Here is a 27,433-nt window from a genome sequence, read left to right as displayed (position 1 = left end):
TATTCAGCAAGACCATGCTTAGAGTGACGGGTTCGATTCGTGTTTGGTAGAGGAAACAACATTAGGTTGGGAAGCAAACATTGTAGCAGTTGAAATATTACACCAAAAAGTAGAATGATTCATTTGAAGCTTTGACCCACACTGCCTCTATTCGCATGTCAGTCCCATGTTGTTTCTAATGCGAATCATATTACAAATCACGAGGTGATTTAAAACAAATTTGATATCTTTCCCGCCTCATTTCACAGTCTTCGTATGCCACGAAAATGGTATGCATGAATTGAATACATTTCGTTGAAAATAATTAAACTTCTAGTACAAAAGGTAAGCGCTTTGGAAAACAACATGGGACTGACATGCGAAGAAGGGCAGCGACACCTACATAGCAGAGAACCATGCGGATCAGCAGAGAACAAGCGGTTAGTGTCAATACCAGAAAAAAAAATTACTGCAAATATGGTGGCGACAGACAAAAAACAGCACCTATAATTTTACCTTATTGTTGGGCTTCATTAGGCAAGGATTGATCAAACAGCACAGCCTTGATAGAAACCTCAATGCATGAACATTTTTAGTGGGCAATTTCACTGGAATGTGAGAATAATGACAATGGGATTCTTCAAAACTGTCGATCAACTCGAAATTTAACGTGAGTAGTTTAGCATACTGTGTATTAAAAAGAGACTATGTTGAAATTGACCATACGGATAACTTAACAATTGTAACAGCATGATTTGTATACATTTCGTGTTATAGCTAGTACTATAGTAATCTTTGTGTGGCAACCAAAGCAACAGGTAGACGACACCGCCATAAGAAACAAATGCTTTTTTCCTGAGTCCCTAAAAATGTTTGCAATCTGCGCACGATTGCACCCTCCTTCGTGAGATACCATCATACATATAGGCTATCATGTATATAGAATATCATTTCCTAAAAACAGACACACAAACACTCACGTTTCTCCGACCGATTATTCCGCAACCTGTCCCATTGGCTTCAGATCGGGCGACACCTCGAAGTTGCATCCCGTGCTGGTGATGACTTCCTCCACGCTGACACCATCGGCGATTTCCTTCAGGATCAAACCCCGTTCCTGGTCGACATCGAAGACGGCCTTCTCGGTGATGATCATGTCGACACAGTTCTTACCCGTCACCGGGAGCGAACAGTCGGCGAGAATTTTGTGCGATCCATCCTTGGCGGTGTGTTCCATTGTTACGATGCACTTGGTGCCGGGGGCTGCCACCAGATCCATAGCTCCTCCCATGCCCTTCACCAGGCGACCCTTTGGAAAGGAAAAAAATATAATACACAAGGTTTTTTGCGATAAAAACAATGACACTTACGGGAATCATCCAGTTGGCAAGGTCACCAAACTGCGACACCTGCATGGCACCCAGGACAGTGATGTCAATGTGTCCTCCGCGGATCATAGCGAAGCTGTCGTCCGACGAGAAGTACGAAGCTCCAGGCACAACGGTGACGCTCTCCTTGCCGGCATTGATCAGGTCGGGATCAACTTCGTGTTTCTCTGGGAACGGTCCCAGGCCCAGAATACCGTTCTCCGATTGGAGCAACACGTTGATTCCCTTGATGTAGTTGGAGGACAGCACTGGAATACCGATTCCCAAGTTGATGTGCATGCCGTCCTTGTATTCGAGGGCAACCCGCCTCACAATGCGTTCACGCTGCTTAGCTGCTGGAGTAGAGGCCACAACTGAGGCCACTTTCTTTGGTTCACGGATTCGTAACCGTTCGATTGGCTTCTCGTACTTGGCTCCCTTGATGATCCGATGAACGAATACGCTTGGCATATGAACCTGGTCCGGGTCCAGAGTACCGACCGGGACAATCTTCTCCACTTCAACAATGGTGGTCTTGGCAGCTTTGCACATAGTTGGGTTGAAGTTTCGTGCTGATTTGTTGAAAATCAAGTTGCCGGCCTCGTCAGCAATGTGAGCCTTGATCAGGGCAAAGTCACCAGTGATGGCCTCCTCCATGATGTATGGCTTTCCGTTGAACATCTGCATCGGTCGTGGTTGACTGGCGATCTCGACGGTTCCGTCCTTGCCGTACTTGATCGGAGCACCACCTTCGTGCACCAGTGTTCCGAAGGCTGTGGGTGTGAAGAAAGCCGGAACACCGGCACCGCCAGCGCGGATACGTTCGGCCAGTGTTCCCTGGGGAGTGAGTTCCAGCTCCAACTCGCCAGTCAGGTACTGCCGTTCGAATTCGGCATTTTCACCGACGTACGAAGCGATCATACGTTTGATCATGCGCTTCTGAAGGAACAATCCCAGTCCGAAAGTGTCGATACCTGAAATGGGGGTTGACAAATTAGTTTGGAATTCTTTCCAGTCATAATAAGTTTAGGAACAGGAAAAGCTAGCAGAATAAGTATGAAGAGGCGTTGTTTCTACATATTGAGGAACGTAAACAGATACGGAAGGACACGTGAGAAGCATAGATCATTTTTCGATTATTGTAAGTACAACAGTGAGTATAGCAATGATACATAATGGGCATTTCATGAGCATTTCAACAGCACTAAAATAAGCATTTAGGATGAGTTGATAATCGAAAGGGAAGAGTATATGAAAGTTTGAACATAAGTTTGAACATTGATTTTAAAAATAATATCAGTTTAACAAATGAGATAGATGTTCAAATAGAAGCTCGCTGGTTATTATCTAGTGAAATCAATGATAAAGAACGGATTCATCGGTAACGACTTTTAGCGAGAAACAACGGAAAGAATTGCAACTTGGAATGTATTAATCCTAGCCCAGCAAGGTAAACTGGCACAACAAGCCAGTGAGGCATGCGAAGCTTGAGATCCTAAATAGGACTGAGCAAAGTCTATTGGCCGTACTTGAGAGAACACAGATTGGCGTCGGGTTATAGTCTGCTATACTCTGGCCTACGAGTGGAACACGTTCTTCGTCACCGTGGAATTGGTTTCCTGCTCAGCGCTCACGCCCAAGCTGCGCTCATGAAGTGGGAACCGATTAATGAGAGAATAATTGTAGCCTGATTCAGAACACGGCTTCGAAATCTTACCATGATCCAATGTTACTGAATGCTGTCTTGGGCAAGATTCCGAAAGGTGATATCACAATCCTCATGGGCGTTTTTAACGCGAAGGTTGGTTCCGACAACTCGAACTATGAGCACGTCATGGGACACCATGGTCTTGGGAAAATGAGCGAGAACGGAGAGCTGTTTGTAGAGTTTTGTGACAACAATGACATGGTGATTTTGCGGGATCGCTCTTTCCCCATCGACCAGTGAACAAAGTGACATGGGTTTCCCGCGTTGACACGTTCCCGCGTTGGGAAGCCGCGTTGCCAGACGAGGGCGAGCTCGATGAGGCCCCTCTAGAGGACTGCTGGAGTACAGTAAAAGCAGTCACCAACGACGCAGCAGAGAGCACCATCGGGTACGTGGAACGGAATCGACGGAACGAATGGTTCGTCGAAGAGTGCAGAACGGTTTTGGAGGAGAAGAACGCAGCGAGGGCGGTAATGCTGGTTCAAGGGACTCGATAGAACGTGGAACGTTACAAACAGAAGCGGAAACAGCAGACCCATCTCTTTCGGGAGAAAAAGCGCCGCCTGGAAGAAGCGGAGTGTGATGAAATGGAACTGTTGTGCCGTTCCCAAGAAACACGGAAGTTCTACCAGAAGCTCAACGCATCCCGCAACGGTTTCGTGCCGCGAGCCGAAATATGAAGGGATAAAAACGGAGGCCTCTTGACGGACGGACGTGAGGTGATCGAAAGGTGGAAGCAGCACTTCGATCAGCACCTGAACGGCATGGAGAACGTAGGCACAGGAGCCCACGGCAACGGAAGAAACGACGACGCCAGTGCGGCGGAGGATGGAAATGAACCAACTCCCACGCTGAGGGAAGTTAAGGATGCCATTCACCAGCTCAAAACCAACAAAGCAGCTGGTAAGGATGGTATCGCAGCTGAACTCATCAAGATGGGCCCAGAAAAGTTGGCCACCTGTCTACATCGGCTGATAGTAAGGATCTGGGAAACCGAACAGCTACCGGAGGAGTGGAAGGAAGGGATAATCTGTCCCATCCACAAGAAAGGCGACAAGTTAATGTGTGAGAACTTTCGAGCGGGAAGTTACCAAGCCGGTTTTATCGATGGCCGGTCGACAACGGACCAGATCTTCACCGTACGGCAAATCCTCCAGAAATTTCGTGAATACCAGGTCCCAACACATCACCCGTTCATCGACTTCAAAGCGGCATACGACAGTATCGACCGCACAGAGCTATGGAGAATCATGGAGGAAAACGGCTTTCCTGGGAGGCTGACTAGACTGATTAAAGCAACGATGGACGGTGTGCAAAACTGCGTAAGAGTTTCGGGTGAACTATCCAGTTTATTCGAATCTCGCCGAGGACTGCGACAAGGTGACGGACTCTCATGCCTACTCTTCAACATCGCTCTGGAAGGTGTGATGCGACGAGCCGGGCTCAACAGCCAGGGAACGATTTTCACAAAATCCGGTCAATTTGTGTGCTTTGCGGACGACATGGACCTTATCGCTAGAACATTTGGAACGGTGCAACGCTAATAAGACCGGTGATCCTCTACGGGCACGAGACATGGACCATGCTCGAGGAGGACCTACAAGCACTCGGAGTTTTCGAGCGACGCGTGCTAAGAACGATCTTCGGCAGTGTGCAGGAGAACGGTGTGTGGCGGAGAAGGATGAACCACGAGCTCGCTGCACTTTACGGCGAACCCAGCATCCAGAAGGTGGCTAAAGCCGGAAGGATACGGTGGGCAGGGCATGTTGCAAGAATGCCGAACAACAACCCTGCAAAGCTGGTGTTTGCAACTGATCCGGTTGGCACAAGAAGGCGTGGAGCGCAGAGAGCACGATGGGCGGACCAGGTGGAGCGTGACTTGGCGAGCATTGGGCGCGACCGAGGATGGAGAGCGGCAGCCACAAACCGAGTATTGTGGCGTACTATTGTTGATTATGTCTTGTCTCAATGATGTTGAACAAATAAATGTATGTATGTATGGGTTTGCCGTGATGGCGTTACGGAAAATCAAATCGAATCGATCAAAAATCACATCTGCTACAGCCGAAAATTGAGACGTGCGGAACAAACGCAGCGCTGACATTGCGTCCCACCATCGTCTCCTAATCGGCGAGATCCGGCTGCGCATTGCCAGGATCCATCGACAGGAGCAGAAAATCGAGCAACACACACCGACTGGAAGACGCGGAGTTTGCGAACCGTACTGCGGATATTCCGGAAGGTGGAAGCGTAGATAGGGTTACCATCCGTCCTGATTTAGCAGGTCATGTCCTGATTTTGGACAAATTTTGGTCAAAATTTGTTAACAAATTCGATGAGTTTTACTTATTTTCGAGAAAATACATAAAATGTCCTGATTCTATATGCCATGTCAATGGGAGCCCTAAGCGTAGAGGATCAATGGAGCGCCATGAAGAACGCCTCTATTGACGCCGGCGAAAATAATTTGGACGAGCTACGCATCCGGAGAAAGCAGTGGATCACAGATGATATCTGGAGGAAGATTGAGAAACAAAGGAACGCCAAATCCGCGATAGAGCAAGTGAAAACACGAGGAGCCAAAGCCGTAGTCCGTTAGCGCTATTCGGCTCTTGAGAAGGAAGTGAAACGCTCACGTAGACGGGACAAAAGAGCGTGAGCGGGACTCCCTAACCGACGAAGGTGAGAAAGCCGCAAACACCGGCGACATCCGTCTCATCTACGATGTTTCTCGTCGCCTTAGTGGGGCCAAAATAAATTCTACGATGCCCGTGAGAGACACGGCTGATCAGTTGGAACATTGGTTCGAGCTTTTTGGAAAACTTTTTCAAGTGCCGTCCACGTCACCGATATCTCAGCATGATCCTCCAAGACTTCAATGCATTACCCGTGTCAACACCGGAGCTCCATCATTACAGGAGATAGTAACAGGCATCCGTAGCTAGAAGTCGAACAAAGCCCCGGGGGTCGAACTTGCGGCCGACTGGATGCAAGGCGTAAGATACCTATAAAGGGTGACCGGACTGTATACAATAATTGGCGGGGCATCATGTTGCTGTGCATCGTCCTGAAAGTGCTCTGCAAAATGCTCCTTAACCGGATACAGGAGAAGATTAACGCAACTCTCCGACGGCAGCAAGAAGGATTCCGTGCCGGAGGATCTTGTGTTGACAATATTGTACGCTCCGTATCATGTTGAAGCAAATCAATGAATTCCAAGAGTCTCGCTACCTGGTGTTCCTTGATTACGAAAAAGCTTTCGACCATCTCAATCACGAAAACATGTGGGGAGCCCTCAGGCGCAAGGGTGTCCCTGAGAAAACCATCGGCCTTATTGAAGCACAGTACAGGTCATTTTCGTGCAGAGTACTGCACAACGGTGTTTTGTACAATCCCATCCGGGTCGTTGCTAGAGTGAAGCAAGGATTTATACTATCGCCGCTACTGCTCCTCATCGTTATCGACGAGATCCTGGTAGGTGCGATTGATCATCGTGGGTTGCTGTGGCAACTAAATGACTTCGAACTGGCTGATGACGTTGCTCTCCTAGCTCAACGGCGCCCTGATGTTCGATGATCTACCCGATCGCTCCTCAGTGGCAGGCCATCAACATTAACAATACCAAATCGTTGGATGCAAACACGGTCAACCCTTCCAGCTTTACGGTAGCTGGGCAAGTAATGGATAATGTTGAAAGCTTCCAAACTCTTGGTAGCTAAATGGCGGCTCCAAGTTTGACATAATTGTACGGATCAAGGAGGAGAGGGCTGCTTTTACGAGTTTAAGAAATATACGAAAAACAGTCAGATTAGTCAACGCATAAAAATCCAAATTTTCTACTCAAATTTGAAATCTGCGCAGCTTCACGCCAGTGAAACCTGGTGTGTATCAGTGGGGTTCACTCAACGGCTGCCGGTCTTCATCAAAAGATGTATGCGGTAAAAAAAATCGTGCATATAGTAGCCTCGCCGTTGGATCTCCAACGTGGAGCTCCATCGTCGATATCATCAATAGTCGATAGCAACAGAAAGTCGGGAGCGAAAGTGGGGGTGGGTCGGCCACACTCTACGCAAGGGCGGAAACGAAATCTGAAAGCAAGCGTTGGACATCGCAGGACATCGCAGCAGACCCAGAGGCTCATGGCCTCCACACAGAAATAAAGGACAGATATTTGACCTGGCCATAGATCAAGACGATGGCGGACAATCGCCGAAAGTAAGTAGGTACCTTACGGACACGAGACAAGGACCATGCTCTAAGCCCATTATGGTATTGATTATTATTATCACTTCTCATGAATATCTGCACTCTGGTATGTGACCCATCAAAGCGAAGAATGATGTTCACGTCGTTTCACCGAACACCATAAAAGTGTCATAACGTTGAACATTTAAAATTTAAAACCTTCGGATCAAATTATGCGAGACAAATCCGAAACCTGACACCAAACATGTCATTGCGAAACCTTGTTTGCAATTCGGTCATCAGAAATCTTCCATCTCTTGCTCGACGCCTGGCCTGGCCTGGCCTGGTCTAGCCGAACGATTAAAATTCATATTTTGCCTCTGACACTGGCCGCATTTTGGGGAAGGCACCACCGTTAATATGCCACTCATCACCACTGCCGAAAAGGTTCGCAATTTTTTATTCGTTTGTGTTCGGCACTCGGCAGGTCACCACCGAACCGCCGCCAAGAGATGATAACAGAGAGCAGTCCCGATAACCGGTGCGCACCCACGGAAATCGTGCCCACGGAAACCGGTCTGCACCGGTTGACCGAAGACCGAACGACTACTACCCATTAACAGCTAGCAGGATGATGACTGACCTGCGCCGCTGAGAGGAGGAGATGACCGTGGTATATATGTTACGTGACTGCAACAACAATCTTAAGAGACCCGCCAGCGAGCGGCAGGCGGCAGCTGTCTACCATTGATAAGAATGCGGATCGGTTAGGTTTGGAAGTTCTCGTGACTTCGGAGTGTAGATAACCGTGCGTGCGACGAGACGACGACGGTTGCTACATATGGGGCATTCTTATCGTTTGCAAAAAGGTGGTGTGATCAGGTTGGTCGTGGAGAGCGTTCAGAAGAGTGAATGGCCATTGTGCTGATATCTCTTGGTATGGTACGGAAACTAGGTCTTATCATTGATAAGGGGCGGAATAGACGAAAAGTGATGAGGAAGTAGGTAATTAATAACACTGAAAGAATTGAAATAGTGTTAATTGACCTCTATTTTATGATGATGTACACTTTCTATTGGTAAATAGAAATGTAGCAGTATACGCGTATTGATGTATTAAGACAAATTGATATTCTCTAAGTATTTTATGGTTTTCAGGAATCTATAATGTTTATCGACCATTCCTATATCTATCGTAAGTCTGAGTTTCAAATGAATCCCTCGTATGTCAAGGTTTGTTTGAAACACTTGAATCAGAGCAGCAAGTGACGTCTTTCATATCTATGGCTACACACGCATTCACCAAGCCATAACAGAGAGGATTATGCAAGACTACAAACGTATAAGGCAGAACGGGTTTGAACAGGTTTGGATCGAAGACTTTTTTTTGTTCTTAGTGCCACATATTCTCTTTGCGCTTGCGTACAAATTAGCAAATCCGGATATACGCAAATGCTTCAGCAGTATTGGCGACTCGCTATTCAACGAACAAGCCTCCGCCGCTTTCTGTTGCAAAGCGTTTGTGTGTCTTTCACATTCTCATCTGCTGCGGAGCGGAAGGTATATACACGGACCATCTGCGGCGTTCATCTTCTTTTCCAATTTACTGTGCTCGTCGCAGATTGTTATAACTACCTATAGATACCAGTTAAAACCAACGCTAAATGCTAATGGTGACAAAACGTGACATGCCGAATGGTTTGTGTTTCGAGTTCTCACGCACGTCATAATCTATTAAAAAAAAGTCTTGCGCATGGCAATATTTGGATCAGATGAACTTATATTTTGATTTAAATTGATATTAGATCAGCTCAACACAGGTGAAGGAGGTAAGCTTTTGGTCCAGTTATTGAAATTATTAGTTATTTAGAGCACAATTCTACGCTACTGTTTCTTTCCAACCTTGGGAACGTCCTGCAGTCCTAAACTCGCCCAATTACTATCGATCTGATCAGCCCATCTTGTCCGCTGTGCTCCACGTCGTTTTATACCATCCAAATTTATTGCAAACACCATTTTTTCAGGGTTGTTGTCCAGAATTGATTATGTTTTACTTGAAATGACATATGAAAAATTCCCAAAACACAACGTGATATCTTGATAGAGCGAGCGAAAACACGAGGAGCCAAAGCCGTAGCCCGTCAGCGCTATTCCTCTCGAAAAGGAAGTGAAACACTCATGTATACGGGACAAAAGAGCGTGGGCGGACTCCCTAGCCGACGAAGGCGAGAAAGCCACAAACACCGGCGACATCCGTCTCCTCTACGATATCTCACGTCACCTTAGTGGGAATGCTACGATGCCCGTGAAAGACACGTCTGGACAGTTACTGACCGACCCGGCTGACCAGTTGAAACGTTGGTTCGAGAACTTTGGAAACCTTTTTCAAGTGTAGGCCACGCCATCAACATCTCAGCATGATCCGCCAAGGGTTCGACGTGTCAACAACGAAGCTCCATCAGTGCAAGAGATAAAAACAGCCATCCGTAGCATGAAATCGAACAGGGCCCAGGGGTCGATCGAATATCAGCTGAGATGCTCAAAGCTGACCCCGTAGTATCCGCACAACTACTGTATCAATTATTCTGCAACATATGGGAAACCGCGACATTTCCGGCCGACTGGATGCAAGGCGTCTTAGTAAAGGTACCCAAAAAGGGTGACCTAACTGTATGCGATAATCGGCGGGGCATCATGTTACTGTGTGTCGTTCTCAAAGTCTTCTGCACAGTGATCCTTAACCGGATACAGGAGAAGATTGACGCAACTCTCCGACGGCAGCAAGCATGATTCCGTGCCGGACGATCCTGTGTGGACCATATTGTCACGTTCCGTGGTATCATCCTGGAACAAATCAATGAATTCCAAGAGTCTCTCTACCTGGTGTTCATTGATTACGAAAAAGCTTTCGACCGTCTCAAACACGGAAACATGTGAGAAGCCCTCAGGCGCAAGGGTCTCCCTGAGAAAATCATCGGCCTCATTGAAGCACAGCACAGAGCATTTTCGGGCAGAGTACTGCACAACAGTGTTTTGTCCGATTCCATCCGGGTCGTTGCTGGCGTGAGGCAAGGATGTATACTATCACCGCTACTGTTCCTCATCGTAATCGACGAGATCCTGGTAGGTGCGATTGACCGTGAACCAAATCGTGGATTGCTGTGGCAGCCCATTACCATGGAGCACCTAAATGACTTCGAATTAGCTGATGACGTTGCTCTCCTAGCTCAATGGCGCTCTGATATGCAGAGCTAGCTCGATGATCTTACCAATCGCTCCTCAGCGGCAGGTCTTATCATCAACGTCAACAAGACCAAATCATTGGATGTGAACACGGTCAACCCTTCCAGCTTTATGGTAGCTAGGCAGTCAGTGGAGAATGGTGCAAGCTTGCAATATCTTGGTAGCTAAATGGTGGAACCAAGATCGACATAGGTGCACGGATCAAGAAGGCGAGGGCTGCAAAAGCCGCGCTTAAGACCGAGATAAGAGCAAGCAAAAAGGCCTGCTTTGAGGGTCTCTGTCAGAGTGCTAATGCGAACCCGTGGGGTGATGCCTACAGGATCGTTATGGCCAAGACGAGAGCTGTATGGCTCCTACAGAGCAATCTCCAGAGATGTTGGAGGGGATCATCGAGGGGCTTTTTCCGCGTCATGATCCTTGTCCATGGCCTCTTTTCGTAGGACAGCCGGGGACTGATGCTGGCGATGAGGACAGGGTCACCGATGTGGAACTTGCGGGGATAGCAAAGTCCCTTAGCGTAGGTAAGGCCCCAGGTCGGGACGGAGTTCTAGTACTAGTACTAGTATACGACACGGAGGTGGGTCGGAAGTGCTTTCACATAACCTCAGGATTCCCGCAAGGTTCCATCCTGGGTCCGGTGTTATGGAATGTCATGTACGACGAGGTGTTGAAGTTAGAGTACCCAGTGGGAAGGGGATTTGTCGACGGCATTACGGTCGAAGTCTACGGTGAAACGATCGAGGAGGGGAAGTTGACTACCGACCACTCGATCAAGGTTGTGGAGCAGGCGTGGATGCGGTCAAGGAAACTGGAGCTGGCTCACCACAAGACTGAGGTGACGGTTGTTAACAACCGGAAATCAGAGCAGCAAGCGGAGATCAGTGTAGGTAAGTGCACTATCCTGTCAAAGCGCTCCGTCAAACACTTGGGCGTGATGATCGACGATAAGCTTACCTTCAATAGCCACGTCGATTATGCCTGTAAAACAGCCTCCACGACTATTGCGGCTGTCCCGGATGATGTACAATAGCTCTGCGGTGTACGCCAGTAAGCGCAAGCTTCTGGCTAGTGTTGCTACGTCCATACTTAGGTATGGCGGCCGGGCGTGGGGCACTGCGCTAAGTACTAAATGCTACCGACGGAAGCTGGAAAGTACTTACAGACTAATGTGCCTGAGGGTTGCGAGCGCGTACCGTGTCACACGACGCTCTCTGCGTCATTACTGGTATGGTGTCTATCGGCATCATTATCAGTGAGAACATGGAGTGCTTCTAAATGCGCGGCACAAGAGGCATATGCAGGACTGCCAGGATGGCCTCTATGGTCAAATGGCAGCGTTCGTGGGACAGTTCCACCAAAGGAAGGTGGACCCGTAGGTTGATACCGAGGGTAGATAGTTGAATTATTAGGCGCCATGAGGAAGTTACATTCTACCTGACACAGGTCCTTTCAGGTCATGGTTGCTTCCGACCACATCTACACTGTTTCGGGCATGCGGATTCTCACGAATGCCCAGTGTGCAATGGTTTAGAGGAAACGGCGAAACACGTATTGTTCGTGTGCCCGCGTTTTCGCACAATACGTGACCGCATGCTTGCCACATGCGGGGAGGACACAACTTCGGACAATTTGGTCCAGAGGATGTGTAGGGATGAGTTTGGCTGGAACGCCGTTTCAACGGCTATCACCCATATCGTCTGGGAGCTACAGAGGAGGTGGCGTGTTGACTCGGAGAATGGCTAGTTCAGATGCAGTACGAGATGTGGTCCAGGGATGCGGAGTCGGCTTCGTAGGTCATACCGGTGCCCTGCGGTCGAGGTTGACCCTTACAGCGATTAAGTGGCCGCGGAGAGGAAGTCCCGGTAGTGGTGCTGTCGTGGCGTCGGTCTACTGGGTTGGATCCGAGCCCGCGGTTGGAAAGGGGTCCCCGGCAAGGGTCGGGGCAGGTGAAGACTCTACTATCTGCAACCTTCGGGTGCATCTGATAGGGCCTGAAGGGTAGTGATACCCTTCTTTGCGGGCAGGTCAGACCGGGTTGCACGTGGGCATCAGTTCTTGATGTCTGCTTAGCAGTTGGGCGCGGGCGGGGTTGACCCTGCCCGCCTTCCGAGGACAAAGGGAGTGGTGAGGATCGCCCGGGAAACTGGCTAAGCGCCAGCATGCTACCGTGATGGACTCTCCAAAGCGAGTCATCGATGTTCGATGCTGCAGGCTACGCAGCTAACCTTGAGGGTGCGAAGCGCACTAGCCCCTCTCTGAAGAAATGCCTTCTTGGTGGTTCCGGAGAGACGAAGGGTTTGGCGACCATAGGAATGTGTTTTAGTGGGTCGAGAAGAGAGTACTTCTGGCTTCTACTACTGTTGTAGAAGACGGCCTTAACCCCACACTACCCTAACCTTCCTGGTAGGGTGTTTGTTGAGCAGATTTCCCCCCTATGGTTTAGAAGGAAAAAAAGCTGCTTTTGCGAGTTTAAGAAATGTATGGAAAAACAACCAGAACAGTAGACGCCAAATCCGAAATTTTTAACTCGAACGCTATACGCCAGTGAAACCTGCTGTGTATGCATGCAGCTCCATCGTCGATGACATCAAAAGCCGATAGCGACAGAAATTCGGGAGCGAAAGTGGAGGTGGGTCGGCCACACTCTACGCAGGGGCGGAAATGAAATCTGCAAACAAGCGGAACCCAGCACCACATCACAGCAGAGGCAGACCCAGAGGCTCATGGCGGCGCAGCCTCAATAACGAAATCAAGCAAGTCGACAGAAATTTGACCTGGCCACAGGTCAAGGCGATAAATGGCAATCGCCCAGGATGGAAATCCTTCAATTCGGCCCTCTGCACCACCATGGGTGCCCAGGACTGAAGGTAAGTAAGTAATACAATGCATGAACCTTTTGCCAAAAATAACCATTTTCCAACAACACTCCGACATCCGCATTACCTTTGTGTAGGCTCAAGAGGACAAGGGATTGCAATGCGGTCTGAAGAGGACAAGGAATTGCAATCATCACCTCTCTCTTGCCCACATTGATCTACAACCTGACGTAGCAGGCGCCATTGTTGTCTAGAAATAGAAGAGCATCAATTCAAGGAGAATACATTTTACTAAGGTGGCGCAGATAAACATTGCAAACCACTGGTTGTCTCTTCCATTCTTCTGGTGTTCTTATGGAACTGAAATAGTGACGTCACTATTTTAGTTGCATAAGAACACCAGAAGAGTGGAAGAGACAACCAGTGGTTTGCAATGTTTATCTGCGCCACCTTAGTAAAATGTATTCTCCTTGGCATCAATTCACTCACACACTGAAGATGGCTGTTAGTCCCAAGCAGCTATCTCATTGGTTCCTTGTGTGAGTGAAGCTGATCTGGTGATACTGGAGTAGTAACTATGAGCGGTCAATTTAGTTCTACCTTTCGTAAACAATGTTACAATTTTTTACACATGTTTACTAATATTGTTGTACTTTCTAGGCTTTTAGGTGTAATTTTGAATTGCCCTAAACTTATCTTAGATAAACTTATTCATACAGAAACATCACGGCACAGAGATTTACATACAATGAATGAATGATACGTTATTTAGTTATGATGCGTACTCTATAAACCACCACCAAAACATAAGCGTAATAAACAATGCATAGTAAAATAAAAAAAGTAAATTATGGAATCTTATCAATTTGGGTTCTAGTTGCCAATTAATTTATCCATTCACGTACCACCGCCTGTAAGAAAATATTGTATGTAATGTATTGAATTTGTATTTCATATCTTTTGGTATATTCAAAATTACCGTAAAGTGCCATAAAGCAGCGCAAATTTCACAAACAGTTCAATAGTTTACTAGTATTTTTGGTAGTAATATAACATTTTCAAAATATGCAGGCCCAAAATTTGAACTGCGTTGAGTTATGGGTCATTGCTTTACGGTATTGTTATAAAAAGTATGATCAATATGAAAATATGTTTTAATCATAAATACGCTTCTGGGTCTGATTTTTGCGCACTTCACCTCAAGTTGGGACCTTTACAAAAATTTGTACATTTCTGATATGTTGAATCACTTTGCGATTTTCGGTGCAAGTGCACCAAAGTTGTAAATGAAGAAATAAGAGCACCAAGGAGCGATCCAATGTGCACTATAGTCATACTCTTTATGAGTACTATAAATAATATATGATACGTATGGTAGTCCAATTTGGGTGAAAAGTGTAATAAATGTTTAATCTTACACGCTTGCGGCGATGATGCGCAAACAGGCCTCTCACACATTCTATTCTTTATTCGCGGCCATGCAAAGCACAAGTTACGGTTGAAAGTGGCTCACTTATACGATTGCATGGCTAGCAACTGCATTCACATGCACCTTGCTTACTCGCTTGCGCAGTTATCTATATCAAATTCATATATCACAGTGTCCTTGAAATCTTGATTATCTTAAACCCAGGCTTAGTGTTTCTAGTTGTACAAAAAAAAAACTCGAAAACAAAACCCGTTGTTCCCCAACCCGCACTTACCGGCATTGTTCGACACCACGGTCAGATCCTTGATGCCCTTCTTGACGCAAGCTCCGATCAGGTTCTCCGGAACGCCACACAACCCGAAACCGCCCACCAACAGTTTGGCGCCGTCCGGAATGTCGGCAACGGCTTCCTCGGCGTTTTCGAAAATCTTGCCGCACCGTTTCGTTGTCGAGTAGCGACAGGCGAGCACCTACAGAAGATAGAAACAGAGATGGTTACATATGTATATAGAGAGTTTGATGGATGTGGCAGTTGCATTAGCGATTCATTGGCAATCGTGCATGATGATGATGATGTACTTATTTGAGATGCTGTATAAATGCAATTGGTTGTCAGGAGATACCGAGCAGCAGCGTCGAAATGTTGTTTTGCGTTGCCATGTGGGGTATACGTAAAAAGGGGCTCGACGGGTTGTTCTCGAATCTTATTTGTATGTATATGGATGGCGAGGGTTTAGTGTTTCTCAATCTCTCGCTGTTGATGATTGACTATTTTACATTGGAAAATAAATAATATTGACTCACAGACAATGTGATTCAATGATTTTCTTTTTATGAATAAAACATAACAGCATGTAGGTCAAGGTCCCTTGAAAGAACTATCGCACGTCACATATTGACCTTATTAGCAATCAAGAATAAAATCCCCGTAGTAGATGAAGGATATCGATCATTGGCGGAGCCAGCATTTTTTTTTTTCTTACTCACTCTCCTAAACATACACGGGAGAGAGAAAGATGGAAGAGGAGGCAGCTTGCCCCCTCTTTCATCACGCTCTTTTGCTTGCATGTTTAGGAGAGAGAGTAAGAAAAAAGAAAATGCTGGCTCCGCCAATGATATCGATATATTTTTAATTAACTTTCTCATTGCATCACATTGGGAACAGTGTGCTGGCGTAGGATGTGGTTTGGCAGGGATGGCATATGCACGCACATATGACATGGCATGGCATATGACATATGTCGCACTGAAAATGTGCACAGTGCAACACATTTGCACATTAAAACCGCGCACACTTGCACTCACACTAAGGAGCAGCTATCCCTGCGGTTTGGGTCAAAAATGATCCTCTTGCAGAAGGATGGTTATACCGATATAAGGAGAATTTGGATATTTTCGGCAGTTTTGTTTTCTTCACCAAGAAGAGTTCTGTTAGTTGGAAACATGACCAGCTCTTATTGCATCTGGATTGATTATTATACATTTTCCAAACTAACAGCAAAAATGAACTCTGTTTTCGGCAAAGTAATACTAAATCCCCTTTTCTGTCAACAAAACAAAGAGTTTAAGACTAATTTTGTATCTTCTAAAACATCCTGAACACCAATAAAATTCAAGAAACAAAATAAACTATGTAGACTTATTTTTGGTTACATCAGACCCCTTCTGCCCCTTCGTATACTTTTGTTCATGCAAAGTTTTCAAAATTTGTATTAAACATGGAGCTTCTATAGCCACAGCTGTAAAGGCATGGGTATGCTGCTAATGACCATGACGAGTGCGACGGTTCAGGAAAGAAAATTTCCTTGGGCATAGAGTATCTTCGTGACTGCCATATGGTATAGGTACACATGCAAAATGATCATTGGCAGAAGAAGCTCTCTGTTAATTACTGTGGAATAGCTCATAGAACACTAAGCTGAGAAACAGGCGTTGTCTCAGTGGAGACCTTACGGCAAGAAGAATTAAATGAAGCGTATGTGTGAAGCGTAGGCTTTGGCCGAGATTCCTCCAGGAGTGTGTTCTGAGATTTCTACAGAAGTTTCTTCTGGTTTTCCTCCAGGAGTTCATTCTGATGTTCCTCAAGAAGTTCCTTCTAGGAATCCTCAGGTAGTTTCCATTAGGTGTAACACTGACTCAAGTTTATAAGGAAATCTTATAATAAGCTTTGAATAACAGCTTAAAATCAACATCAAATAACACTGAACGGCAATCAGCTATGTTCGGTCGGTCCAACCGGCTATCTCGTGTTCCAACAGTTCCGTTCCTTAGCAATCGGAGAGTGTATTTTGCGCAAGTCGTTGTCCACGGCTGGAGGGGATTCGATGTCGTTGATGTTTTGGCTGTTACATAGGATTCCACTTCAAGAGAAATCCTTCATCTGGAGTTTCTTCTGGAATTTGTACTAGAGTCTCTTGTTGTATATTTCAATGAGTTCCTTCAGGAACTACCCCTCTCGAGAAATACTTTCTCCGGGATTCCTCCAGGTGTTCCTTTTGAGATTCCTTCAAGAGCTATTTATTTCCTAAAGGAATCCTAGAAACAATCTCTGGAGCAGGGTTGTTAACGTTAATCAACGATTAACGCCGTTAACGTTAATTTTCGTCCGAATCAACGTCAACGGCGTTGCGTTAATTTTCTACCCAGTTAACGTTAACGTCAACGGAATGCGTTAAATTAACGTCAACGAATACCGTTAATTTTGGCGTTAATTGATGTGATATGCTTTGTGATCTGTGTGACACTTGTGTTTTTTTTTTCAATTTTTAGGTAGATTATTATTTGTGTTTGACAAGATTTTTTTTTCATTACTCACTAGCAAAAAAATTTTTATTAGGAACTTGAGCGCCGGCATTTGACCAACAGTGTCATAATTGAATCTATAGACGAGTGCACCGATGAACATTGAGGACTGGAAGTGCCCAAAGCGCTCTAATTTCGTCCATGACTATCGCCCGGTGTTTTTAGGCTATCCACATGTTGTTTGTGGACAATTATAAAACGTGACTCATCTTAAGTAGCTATTGAGCTGATCACAGTAGCCATCCATGCAAATGTCAAAAATTTCAATCTCATATATCTCATGATCCTGATTACTTAGAGAGTTGGTGTTTTCGGCAAAGTTGTATGGCTGGTCAAGGACTAATCGATAATAAGACTTATGTTTCCAAATTCCACCGCTAGGCGGTGCTAGTGAGCTAACAAATTTTGTTTTTCATATATATCAGGAAAATTTGCCAAAAATTGCAAGTAGCGCCGCCTAGCTGCAGAAACTCGAACCAAACAATAATTATTCTGAAAGCCCTTGATCTATCAAACAATTTTTCCGAAGACATCATCTTTCTAAAAAATCAGAATGCTGAGATATGTGAAATGTAAAATTTGTACGCTCTAGCGTACCTAGCAGTGAAATCACGAATCATACGGCCTATATTCTGAAAGCCCTTGACCAGCTGAACAACTTTGCCGAAGAAACCAACTCTCTAAGTAATCAAGATCCTGAGATATATGGGATGGAAATTTTGTCAGTGTTGCATCTGCTTGTCTAAGATATCACATAAATCATAGACAAATAGATGTGACACTAACGAAATTTCAATCTCATCTATCTCATGATCCTGATTACTTAAAGAGTTGGTGTCTTCGGCTAAGTTGTTTGGCTGGTCAAGGATTAACCGATAATAAGACTTAAGATTCAAAATTCCACCGCTAGGCGGCGCTAGAGAGCAAACAAATTTTAAATTTTGCATATCTCAGCATCCTGATTTTGTAGAAAGATGGTGTCTTCGGCAATATTGTTTGGTAGATCAAGGGCTTTCAGAATAATTACCGTTTGCTTCAAGTTTCTGCAGCTAGGCGGCGCTAGTTGCATTTTTTTGCAAATTTTCCTGATATATATGAAAAACAAAATTTGTTAGCTCACTAGCATCGCCTAGCGGTGGAATTTTGAAACATAAGTCTTATTATCGGTTAGTCCTTGACCAGCCATACAACTTTGCCGAAGACACCAACTCTCTAAGTAAGCAGGATCATGAGATATATGAGATTGAAATTTCGTTAGTGTAACATCTATTTGTCTGTGATTTATATGATATCTTAGACAAGCGGATGCAAAGTGACAAAATTTCCATCCCATATATCTCAGGATATTGATTACTTAGAGAATTGAATTGAGAACAATCTGAATTATTCGATTTTGCACACCTTTTCGACAAATTTACTGAAATTTTTGGTTGAACCCAAGTAGATTCACTTAAATGTGCAGTCTAGTATCAAATAAATATGTACTACAATCAACGTAAAATTAACGGAGTCGTTAACGTTAAATCAACGCTCCGCGTTAACGTTAACGTTGATCAACGCTTCCAAAAATCAACGGAAGAATCGTTGATCGTTACAATTAACGTTAACGAATTAACGAAACGGCGTTAATCGTTGATTAACGTTAACAACCCTGCTCTGGAGGAATTCCGGAAGAACTGTTGAAGAAAATCCAGGTGGAACCTCTTTAGGAATCCCAGAAGAAACCTCCAGATCTAGAAGAATCCCAGAAGAAACGTCTGGAAGAATCGCAGAGTGAACTTCTGAAAAATCATCTCTAAAAAACTTTTAAGAATCGCATAAGTTCCCTGAGGAATTCCAGAAGAAACTCCTGGGTGAATCCTGGAAGAAATTTCTGGAGTTTCACTAAAAGCATTATCGTTAGTTTTGCAAACGGCACATCAAAAGCCTTACCACTAGGCTTACTGAATTATTCTCATAACAGACATTATATCTGTTAGGCTTTCTCGTAACTTTGGGTTTTTAGGGGTTTTTTTTGACAAAATTAATTAAGTATTTGTACCGGCCTAAAATCTCCTTTGTTAAAACAAGATAATGTTGATCCTAAGTGGCTTCAAATCACGAAATTGATCATATAATGCAGCGGTTTTCAGATCGTGCACCGCGGTGCATTTGGTGCACCGTGAAGCTTTGCTAAATTCACTGGGTGTCTTCAAAATATGTTGCCTTCACAATAATGATAAGTGTGTGTTTTGTTATTGAACCACTCAAAATATATCTTTCAGTTACACAGAATATAGGAGTCCGAGTCTTTCACCAGGAGGGTTCTGGGTCATTTGGCCGAACGCCATTTGGCCGAATGCCGTTTGGCCGAAAGGGTCATTTGGCCGAATGCCGTTTGGCCGAAAAAATGAATGATGAAGTCAAGTGACCATACCGCTGTTCCCCGTCTCAGTATAACTCGAAAGAACAGCCTATTATTCAAAGAAGGAAAAATCTATGATGATATATTGGCAGTTTTAACGCCAACTAATCCCTGAATATTAAAACTAGAAAGAATAGCCTATGATTAAAACAAGGAAATACTTCTGATAGTCATCTCGGCAGTTAGAATGTCAAAAACTTCCTCTGAATTCTTTTGATCATGTTTCAGCCAAACGGCATTCGGCCAAACGACCCTTTCGGCCAGATGGCATTCGGCCAAATGGCGTTCGGCCAAACGGCATTCGGCCAAACGGCATTCGGCCAAATGGCCGGACACCCACCAGGAGTCTTCAAAAAATGTTATTTTTTGGAAACAATTTCACCAGGAATCTGCTGAGGATTTCGCTAAGAATTCTGAAAGACCTGGGCTGGAATTTCGAAAAAAAACCCCGGATAACGGTCGATAAGTAATAAAGAAATACAATCAAGTCATATTCATGATCGGTGAAAGAAATTCTTTTCAACGACATGTCTAGTGTATGTACCAGGAAGTGGCATCGAAAAATACACTAGTTTTGTAACGAACAAATAAAATTGTAATTGTAATTGTAATTGTAATTGTAATAGCTCAGTCCACACCCAGGCCGACAACTGTCAGCCCATCTGCTTGTAGGCAGATGTGGACCTACTAAGCCTCCCCCGTTAACATGTCCTACACCGAATTAGCACACCGGGATCTTCCACAGGCAGGCGCTGGCGTTACCAGTCCCAACAAGTGTCAGATATATTCAATAGATGGGGTAGAGGATATAAGAAGATGTGGGAATAGGATGGGAAGAGGCTGAAAATGAAGAGATAGTAGAGAAGTTTCGCTTTTGTTGCTGAAACGAGAAAAAGAAAGAATGATAAAGAACATTAGCGATATGTTCATAGATTTTAATTTGGTCGATAATTTCTCATCTATTTTGTTTCCATATCGTTGCATCGGTGACCATTTTCATCGCCTTTCTAGTTTTGGTTAGGGCCAGCTCGCGTTTTTTCGTCATGTCCTCTTTGCCGGTTGGCGACGTTCGGGATGTAAGTACAAAAGCATGCATTTAATATGATTAGTACGACAGTAATTGTGATTGCTCAGTACTTCCAGCCCATTTGTCCGCAGTACATATCAGGCATCCCATTTTAACAAGTCCTACACAGAATTAGAAACCCGCATCTTCCACAGACAGTCCTAACTAGTGTCAGATAAGTTCAATTGAGGATAGGAAGCGGCAAAATGAGAAAACAGTAGAGAAGTTTTGGTTCATTGGTAGCTGTGCTCATGTGATGTTTGTCTGACATTTTAAAACTATTTTACGTAAGTGTTTAACTCTCCACCCCAAATTTAATACCGGAAAAATATCTGATCAGATGTATAGTTTGGCAATACTTTGTCCACATTGAAATGCTTTTGTTAATACATCTTTTATCAAGAAGGAATAAAGTTGTTTACTGTTATAAAATAATTCAGTTAAAGGACAGCTAATGTATTGTAATCCAGAATAAACCTACAGAAAATGTCTCAATAAAAAGTTAACTCTAGTTCAACTAACTACACAGACTAAAAAGTGTTATCATATTTTACCAATGATTTCATCCTAATCTTGACCCTAACATAGTTATGTGTTTAGTGTAAGTGGACGCCGCTTATGATTTTGGTTGGACAATGACCAAAAATAGTATTGTTTCGACAATAGTCACATACTATGCCCTACGACATTGACGATTCTATTGTCTATGGCTCACCTATTTCGCGCCACCCAGCAGGGACTTGGTCTGGTACCCAATTCAGTATATCCGCTCCACGTAATGTACCGCACCTCTTTTGATTTGTGATATATTACGCGGAACATTACTCTCTTCATTCGGATAGCGGCTATGTAACCCATTGGATTAAAAGCCTCCATCCAACATGAAGCGATTAATCGGAGACTGAAGACTCTATACCAAATTTGGCTCAGAGACAGGTAATCAGTGAGGTCAGTTTTTCTCGTTTGTCAGAGACGATTGATACGTATTAAGACAAACTTTCCACTGCATCTGCCAGCAATAATCGGTGATCGATCAACATTCCGAGTACCCCAATTTACACAAGAATGCCAAGGATCACCGCCCATGCTTTACAATACAGCTGGAAAAACTAGAACAACACCTGGCCACAATGATGCATAAAGCACTAAAGCGGACCGGAAGTGTTGGTGAGCCAGCCCCAACCAACGAACAAATAAAATCTTTTAGAAATTTTGAAAGAGTGCACCGCGCGACGATATATTTCCAAAAAGTGCACCCCGAAGCAAAAGGTCTGAAAACCCCTTGTTAAGAATAGGATTAATTTTGTCTCACCCTAATTGTAATTCGATCAGCTAGATTCTCTCCAAAACACGATCTCACTTCTCTTCGTACAACGATAAACCATCCGATAGGTGAGCGAAAGCTCTTTCGTACCTATAGAATAGCCAGGCCTGCCAGTTCAATGTAGATCGCCGAACCGCTAAGATCATTTGGATCTCTTCGCTAATAAATCATACCCTTAAAATTCCGATACCGAGCCAATCGAGTTTCATTTCGCATACACCCCTCATACAATGAATCTCTATGTATCGAAAATAGAATCTTTGTAAATTACATGTCCTGATTTCTCATCAGTATCAGTTAATATTCTATGAGCTCCAATAAATCTAGCGGATTGTGTAATATAACCCTTTATAATTAAAAAACCCGATTTAATCCACCTATGGTGAACAGAACCCTTCTTACACTTATTAAAATTATTGTTGTATTATTTGTATTTAACATATTTGTTTTGTGGAATTGACCAAAAGTTCTAGAAAATATTGTGGATTTGGCATCTAGTGGATTGGTTTCCAAAATAGCACCATGGACCATGGACTAAACTACCAGAAATGCCAGACACTTCCTAGAGTCTTGTATGGAATGTTTAAAAAATAGCTTACATATTCTGGAATTTTGTATCTTTTATTAACTGCTAAAAGATCTTGAATCGATTAACAAATGGGTAAGAAAATCAGCGAGATACACTTTGTCTAAATCAGTTAATTAAATTAGCTCCGAAGTACTTGGTATTCATGGTTATGGTGTAAAAACGACAAAAATGATATATCTACTAAGTTAATCAGTTTTGGCATTAGCTAGTTATTTTGGCTGTCTGGTTCTTCAAAGCTTTCATTTAACATATTGTTAGTTTCCATAAAATTCCTGTGTATTTGTTATTTATAATTTTGTTGAAAACAATAACCTGCTAGTATACACTTTGTATGAGGTCAGCATCATTTATTGAAAAATAATTTCCCATAGACTGGTCTAAAACAAATGCAAGATAACAAGTGAATATAATAAAAAAAGAATTTATTGAAATACTCTTCGTAAGATATCTCAGTAATCAAATGTCGAATCGAAATAAAATTTCAGGGCCTTATACAAGCATATTGTAGCTTTCATTTGGTGCTTAGAGAACCAAAATCGGTTGACAGATGGCTGAGATATTTATTATGGTACCCTTGGTCAAAAATCTCTCAAAAAGTTAACCTGTATTACTCCCAAGTACTCTTCGAAAGATATCTCGGTAACCAAATGTCCAATCCTAATGAAATTGTATAGGGTTATGGTTATACTAGAATGTTGTTGCCAGAATAACCGAAATCGACTGACAGACGGCTAAGATATTTATTATGATACTCTTGGTCAAAATTCTCAAAAGGTTTAGTTGTATAAATCCTAAGTACTCTTCGAAAGATATCTCTGTAACCAAATGTCCAATCGAAATAAAATTTCTGGGCGATCTACTACGATGCTGTAGCTTTCATTTGGTGCCAAGAGAACCCAAATCGATTTACAAACGGTCGAAATATTTATTATGATACACTTGGTCAAAAATCTTAAAAAGTTTAGAAGTATGACTCATAAGTACTCTTCGAGAGATATCTCGGTAACCAAACGTCCAATCGAAAAAAAATTCAATAGCGTTCTACTAGGATGTAGTAGCTTTCATTTGCTTCCAAGAGAACTCAAATCGGTTGAGAGACGGCTGAGAAACGTGCGTGACTTTTTTTTGTAACGCACATACACACACACACACATACACACATACACACACACATACAGACATTTGCTCAGTTCGTCGAGCTGAGTTCATTGGTATATGAGACTCGGCCCTCCGGGCCTCGGATCGAAAGTCGGTTTTTCGAGCGATATTTATACCCTTCTTATGGGTGTAAGAAGGGTAAAAAGGCTTTTCCTACATACATTCCGTGATATTTTTGCTACTGTTTATTAAGCTCAAATATAACAAAGAGATAGTAGCTTTTATGTATTTGATGCAATTGCATTTTTATGTATAACTAACTTGCACACTTATTTCTGAATTGCCTGTTCGGTACTTTTTTGACGAGATTATAACAGCAGTACGATCTCGGTAGTTTCGGTAATCGATTTTACTGAGGTTCAGTAAAACAACTGTCAAAATCGTATGGAAAAGGTAAACAATGCATTTTTGCTGAACGAGTTCGGTGCTCAGCAGTTTTAATCTCGTCAAAAAATTACCGAACTCGGTAATCAAAATTAAGTGTGTGTGTAACCAAATATGATCATAAAAAATCTGTTGACAAACGGCTGAGAAATGTATTATGATACATTTTATCAAAAATCTCTCAAAAGCGTAAATTTCATTACTCCTTAGTACTCGTGGAAAGATATCTCGGAAACAAAATGTCCAAACGGCATAAAATTTAATAGCATACTACTTAGATGCTGTAGCTTTCATTTGATGCTGAGAGAACTCAAATCGATTGACACACGGCTGATTCATTTATTATGAAGCATTTTGTCAAAGACCTCTTAAAAAGTTAAGTTGTATTACTCCAAAGTACTCCCCGAAAGATATCTCGGTTACAAAATGTCCAATCGGAATGAAATTCAAAAGCGTTCTTCTAGGGTGCAGTAGCTTTCGTTTCGAGCCTTAAGAACCCGATTCGGTTGATAGACGGCTGAGAAATTTATGGTGATACACTTTGTCAAAAATATCTAAAATAATTAAGTTGTACTACTCCCTAGCACTCTTTGAAAGATATCTCGGTAACCGAACGTCCAATCAAAATAAAATTCAATAGCGTTCTACTAGGATGTAGTAGCTTTCATTTGCTTCCAAGAGAACTCAAATCGGTCAACAGACGGCTGAGAACCGTGAGTGACATTTTTTTGTAACATACATACACACACACATACACACACACACACATACACACACACGCACATACAGACATTTGCTCAGTTCGTCGAGCTGAGTTGATTGGTATATGTGACTCGGCCCTGCGGGCCTCGGATCGAAAGTCGGTTTTCCAAGCGGTATTTATACCCTTCTTATGGGTGTAAGAAGGGTAATATGGGTGTAAGAAGGGTAAAAAGCTGCAGTCGCTGTAGATTCTATATTCATTATTTAGAAATAGTTTGTATGACCTAGAACAATACACCTGATCTTATAATGTTAGTTAAACTATTAGAAGATTCATTTGGCACGGTAGATTACATATCCTAGCTTTGTAGGATGTAGAAAATAGCATTAGACTTCTTAATGATGCACAGTTTGACATATTAAAAATATCTTGCCCATTTGTTTGGTATTTCTACGCCATCAAATCTATATAAATACGTACAAACTATTGCATAATAAAGCTTGGAATAGAAATGAAAATGGTAACAGAACCTGAAACATTCATTAAATCAATAACAAAGTTTGAGCTGATTTTTTCTCACAATCAATTATTCCTAGAAAGATCTTACATGTCTACAAACATCTCCTAAATGGCTATTTAACGTATGTTTAAGAACAAAAACAAAATATCCAGGGCTGTTAGTACTCCCATGTTTCAAATTTCAAGTACAAATTCAGTAGATGATCAAACAGAAAAAAATGTAAGTGGCAATATACACAAGAATTTGAATCCATGTGATTTGCGATCCACAGGTTGAGCACCTCTATCTATTGATTGTTTATTTAATGTGAGAGGCTCGTCTTTGACTGAACTACGTACCTATACGATATGCATATCATCAATTGGATGTTTTTGCGCTGAATAAAATCTAAGTTGTTTACAAGTTCTGAGCGCCATCCCCATAGTACCTTTGTAGTAGGTAATTGCGTCATTCGTATAAAAATAGTTAATTGCGTGCATGTACAGAAGATCGTTTGATACCTTCCTGATATAAAAAGATGATGCCAACAGGTATTGAGATAAACACTGTGTACTCAAGCATGTACTCTACATTATGAACTTTGCCTTAACAATGTTTGAAATTGATGGAATCTGAAATACTATAGTTTTCTAGTATCAAGATGACTCCCTGAACTTGATCATTAACATTGTGTTTTACCATCGTAAATAGGATGTGCAAAATTTAGCACCTCAACCAAACCGAAAGTAAAAATAACTGTTTTTTGAGTGGTCGCGACCTTGCAGCATTTACGTATTTAGGGTAAATTTGATATAACCACACCGTGGTCGTTCATCTGTCTGTCTATTAAAAATCGCAACCAAAGCAAAAGACGCGATAGGTAAAAAAAGCGGGCGACCGGTTTTATCGCACGATAGCCGAATCTATAATTCGTTCGTATATCCTCTCCACTCTTACTCCACGTCAAGTCCCCAAAACCCCATACGTCCCCTCCTTCAATTTGAAAGGATGGGAATGTGAGTACGTCATTCGGTAGCAATAGGTGCCTCCACATAGCTTTCCCCCAGAATTTTGCAGTGCCAATCTTTCTCAATTGGTCGCGGCAATGCGTACAATCTGGCAACATTTTAAGGATGCTAACAAGCTTCAATTTAATTCAATTTACGATTGTCGCACGAGATCCCGTACCGGCCTCCTGTTACACAACCATCAATGGCCTATGAGCGAATTCATACAGTAAGTGGGATCGCGCCACTGACCGGCACCGACGACGACACTCACCTTGGTGATCTCCAGGGTGCGCTGGTTAATCCGGAAGGCGGTGAACACCTTACTGCTGCACAGGGTCAAAGCCATTTTTTGTCCGCCGGTCACCGTAGTAGGAAGCAAAAATGCGAAATCAGAACTTCTCTCGAAGGCACACTGAATCACTTATCCGGGGCAGTTTCACGTCCGGGAGGCGATGTGCTCGCGATTAGAACTCGCAATACCGACTGACTGAACAGCAGTAGCCAACCAATGCCCCTGCAGGAACTTCTACGCGGGGAAGTCAACAGACACAAGTGGACGCGTGTGGTTAGATTATGAACCGGGAACGAGCGCTCCCACACACAGTACACGGTATACACACTTGACGTCAAAAGTAACTACTATACGGACGGGCCCCGATACCTTGCTCAGCTACACACGCGGACGTGATAGGTACAGAAGTTCGGAGATTTCGCGAAGAAAATGCACCAAAACACTTGCGATCGAACGAAATAAACACCGCGCGCCG

At 43.5% G+C, this 27,433-nt stretch overlaps 1 protein-coding gene across 1 annotated transcript; it reads right to left on the bottom strand.

The window, feature by feature from the left end:
* Nucleotides 1–654: 654 nt before the first annotated feature.
* LOC109409975 (succinyl-CoA:3-ketoacid-coenzyme A transferase, mitochondrial) lies at nucleotides 655–27,433 on the bottom strand. Its single transcript, XM_029869964.2, has 4 exons — nucleotides 26,938–27,433; nucleotides 15,002–15,197; nucleotides 1,350–2,320; nucleotides 655–1,288 (listed from the first exon to the last, which is right to left on the bottom strand). The coding sequence occupies exons 1-4, from the start codon at nucleotides 27,010–27,012 to the stop codon at nucleotides 974–976; spliced, it is 1,557 nt and encodes a 518-aa protein (XP_029725824.2). The 5' UTR covers nucleotides 27,013–27,433; the 3' UTR covers nucleotides 655–973.

Source organism: Aedes albopictus, chromosome 2 (genome assembly GCF_035046485.1).
Source record: "Aedes albopictus strain Foshan chromosome 2, AalbF5, whole genome shotgun sequence".
Classification (NCBI taxonomy): domain Eukaryota; kingdom Metazoa; phylum Arthropoda; class Insecta; order Diptera; family Culicidae; genus Aedes; species Aedes albopictus.
The sequence above is the reverse complement of the archived record's forward strand: the minus strand, read 5'-3'. Positions and strand labels throughout refer to the sequence as shown.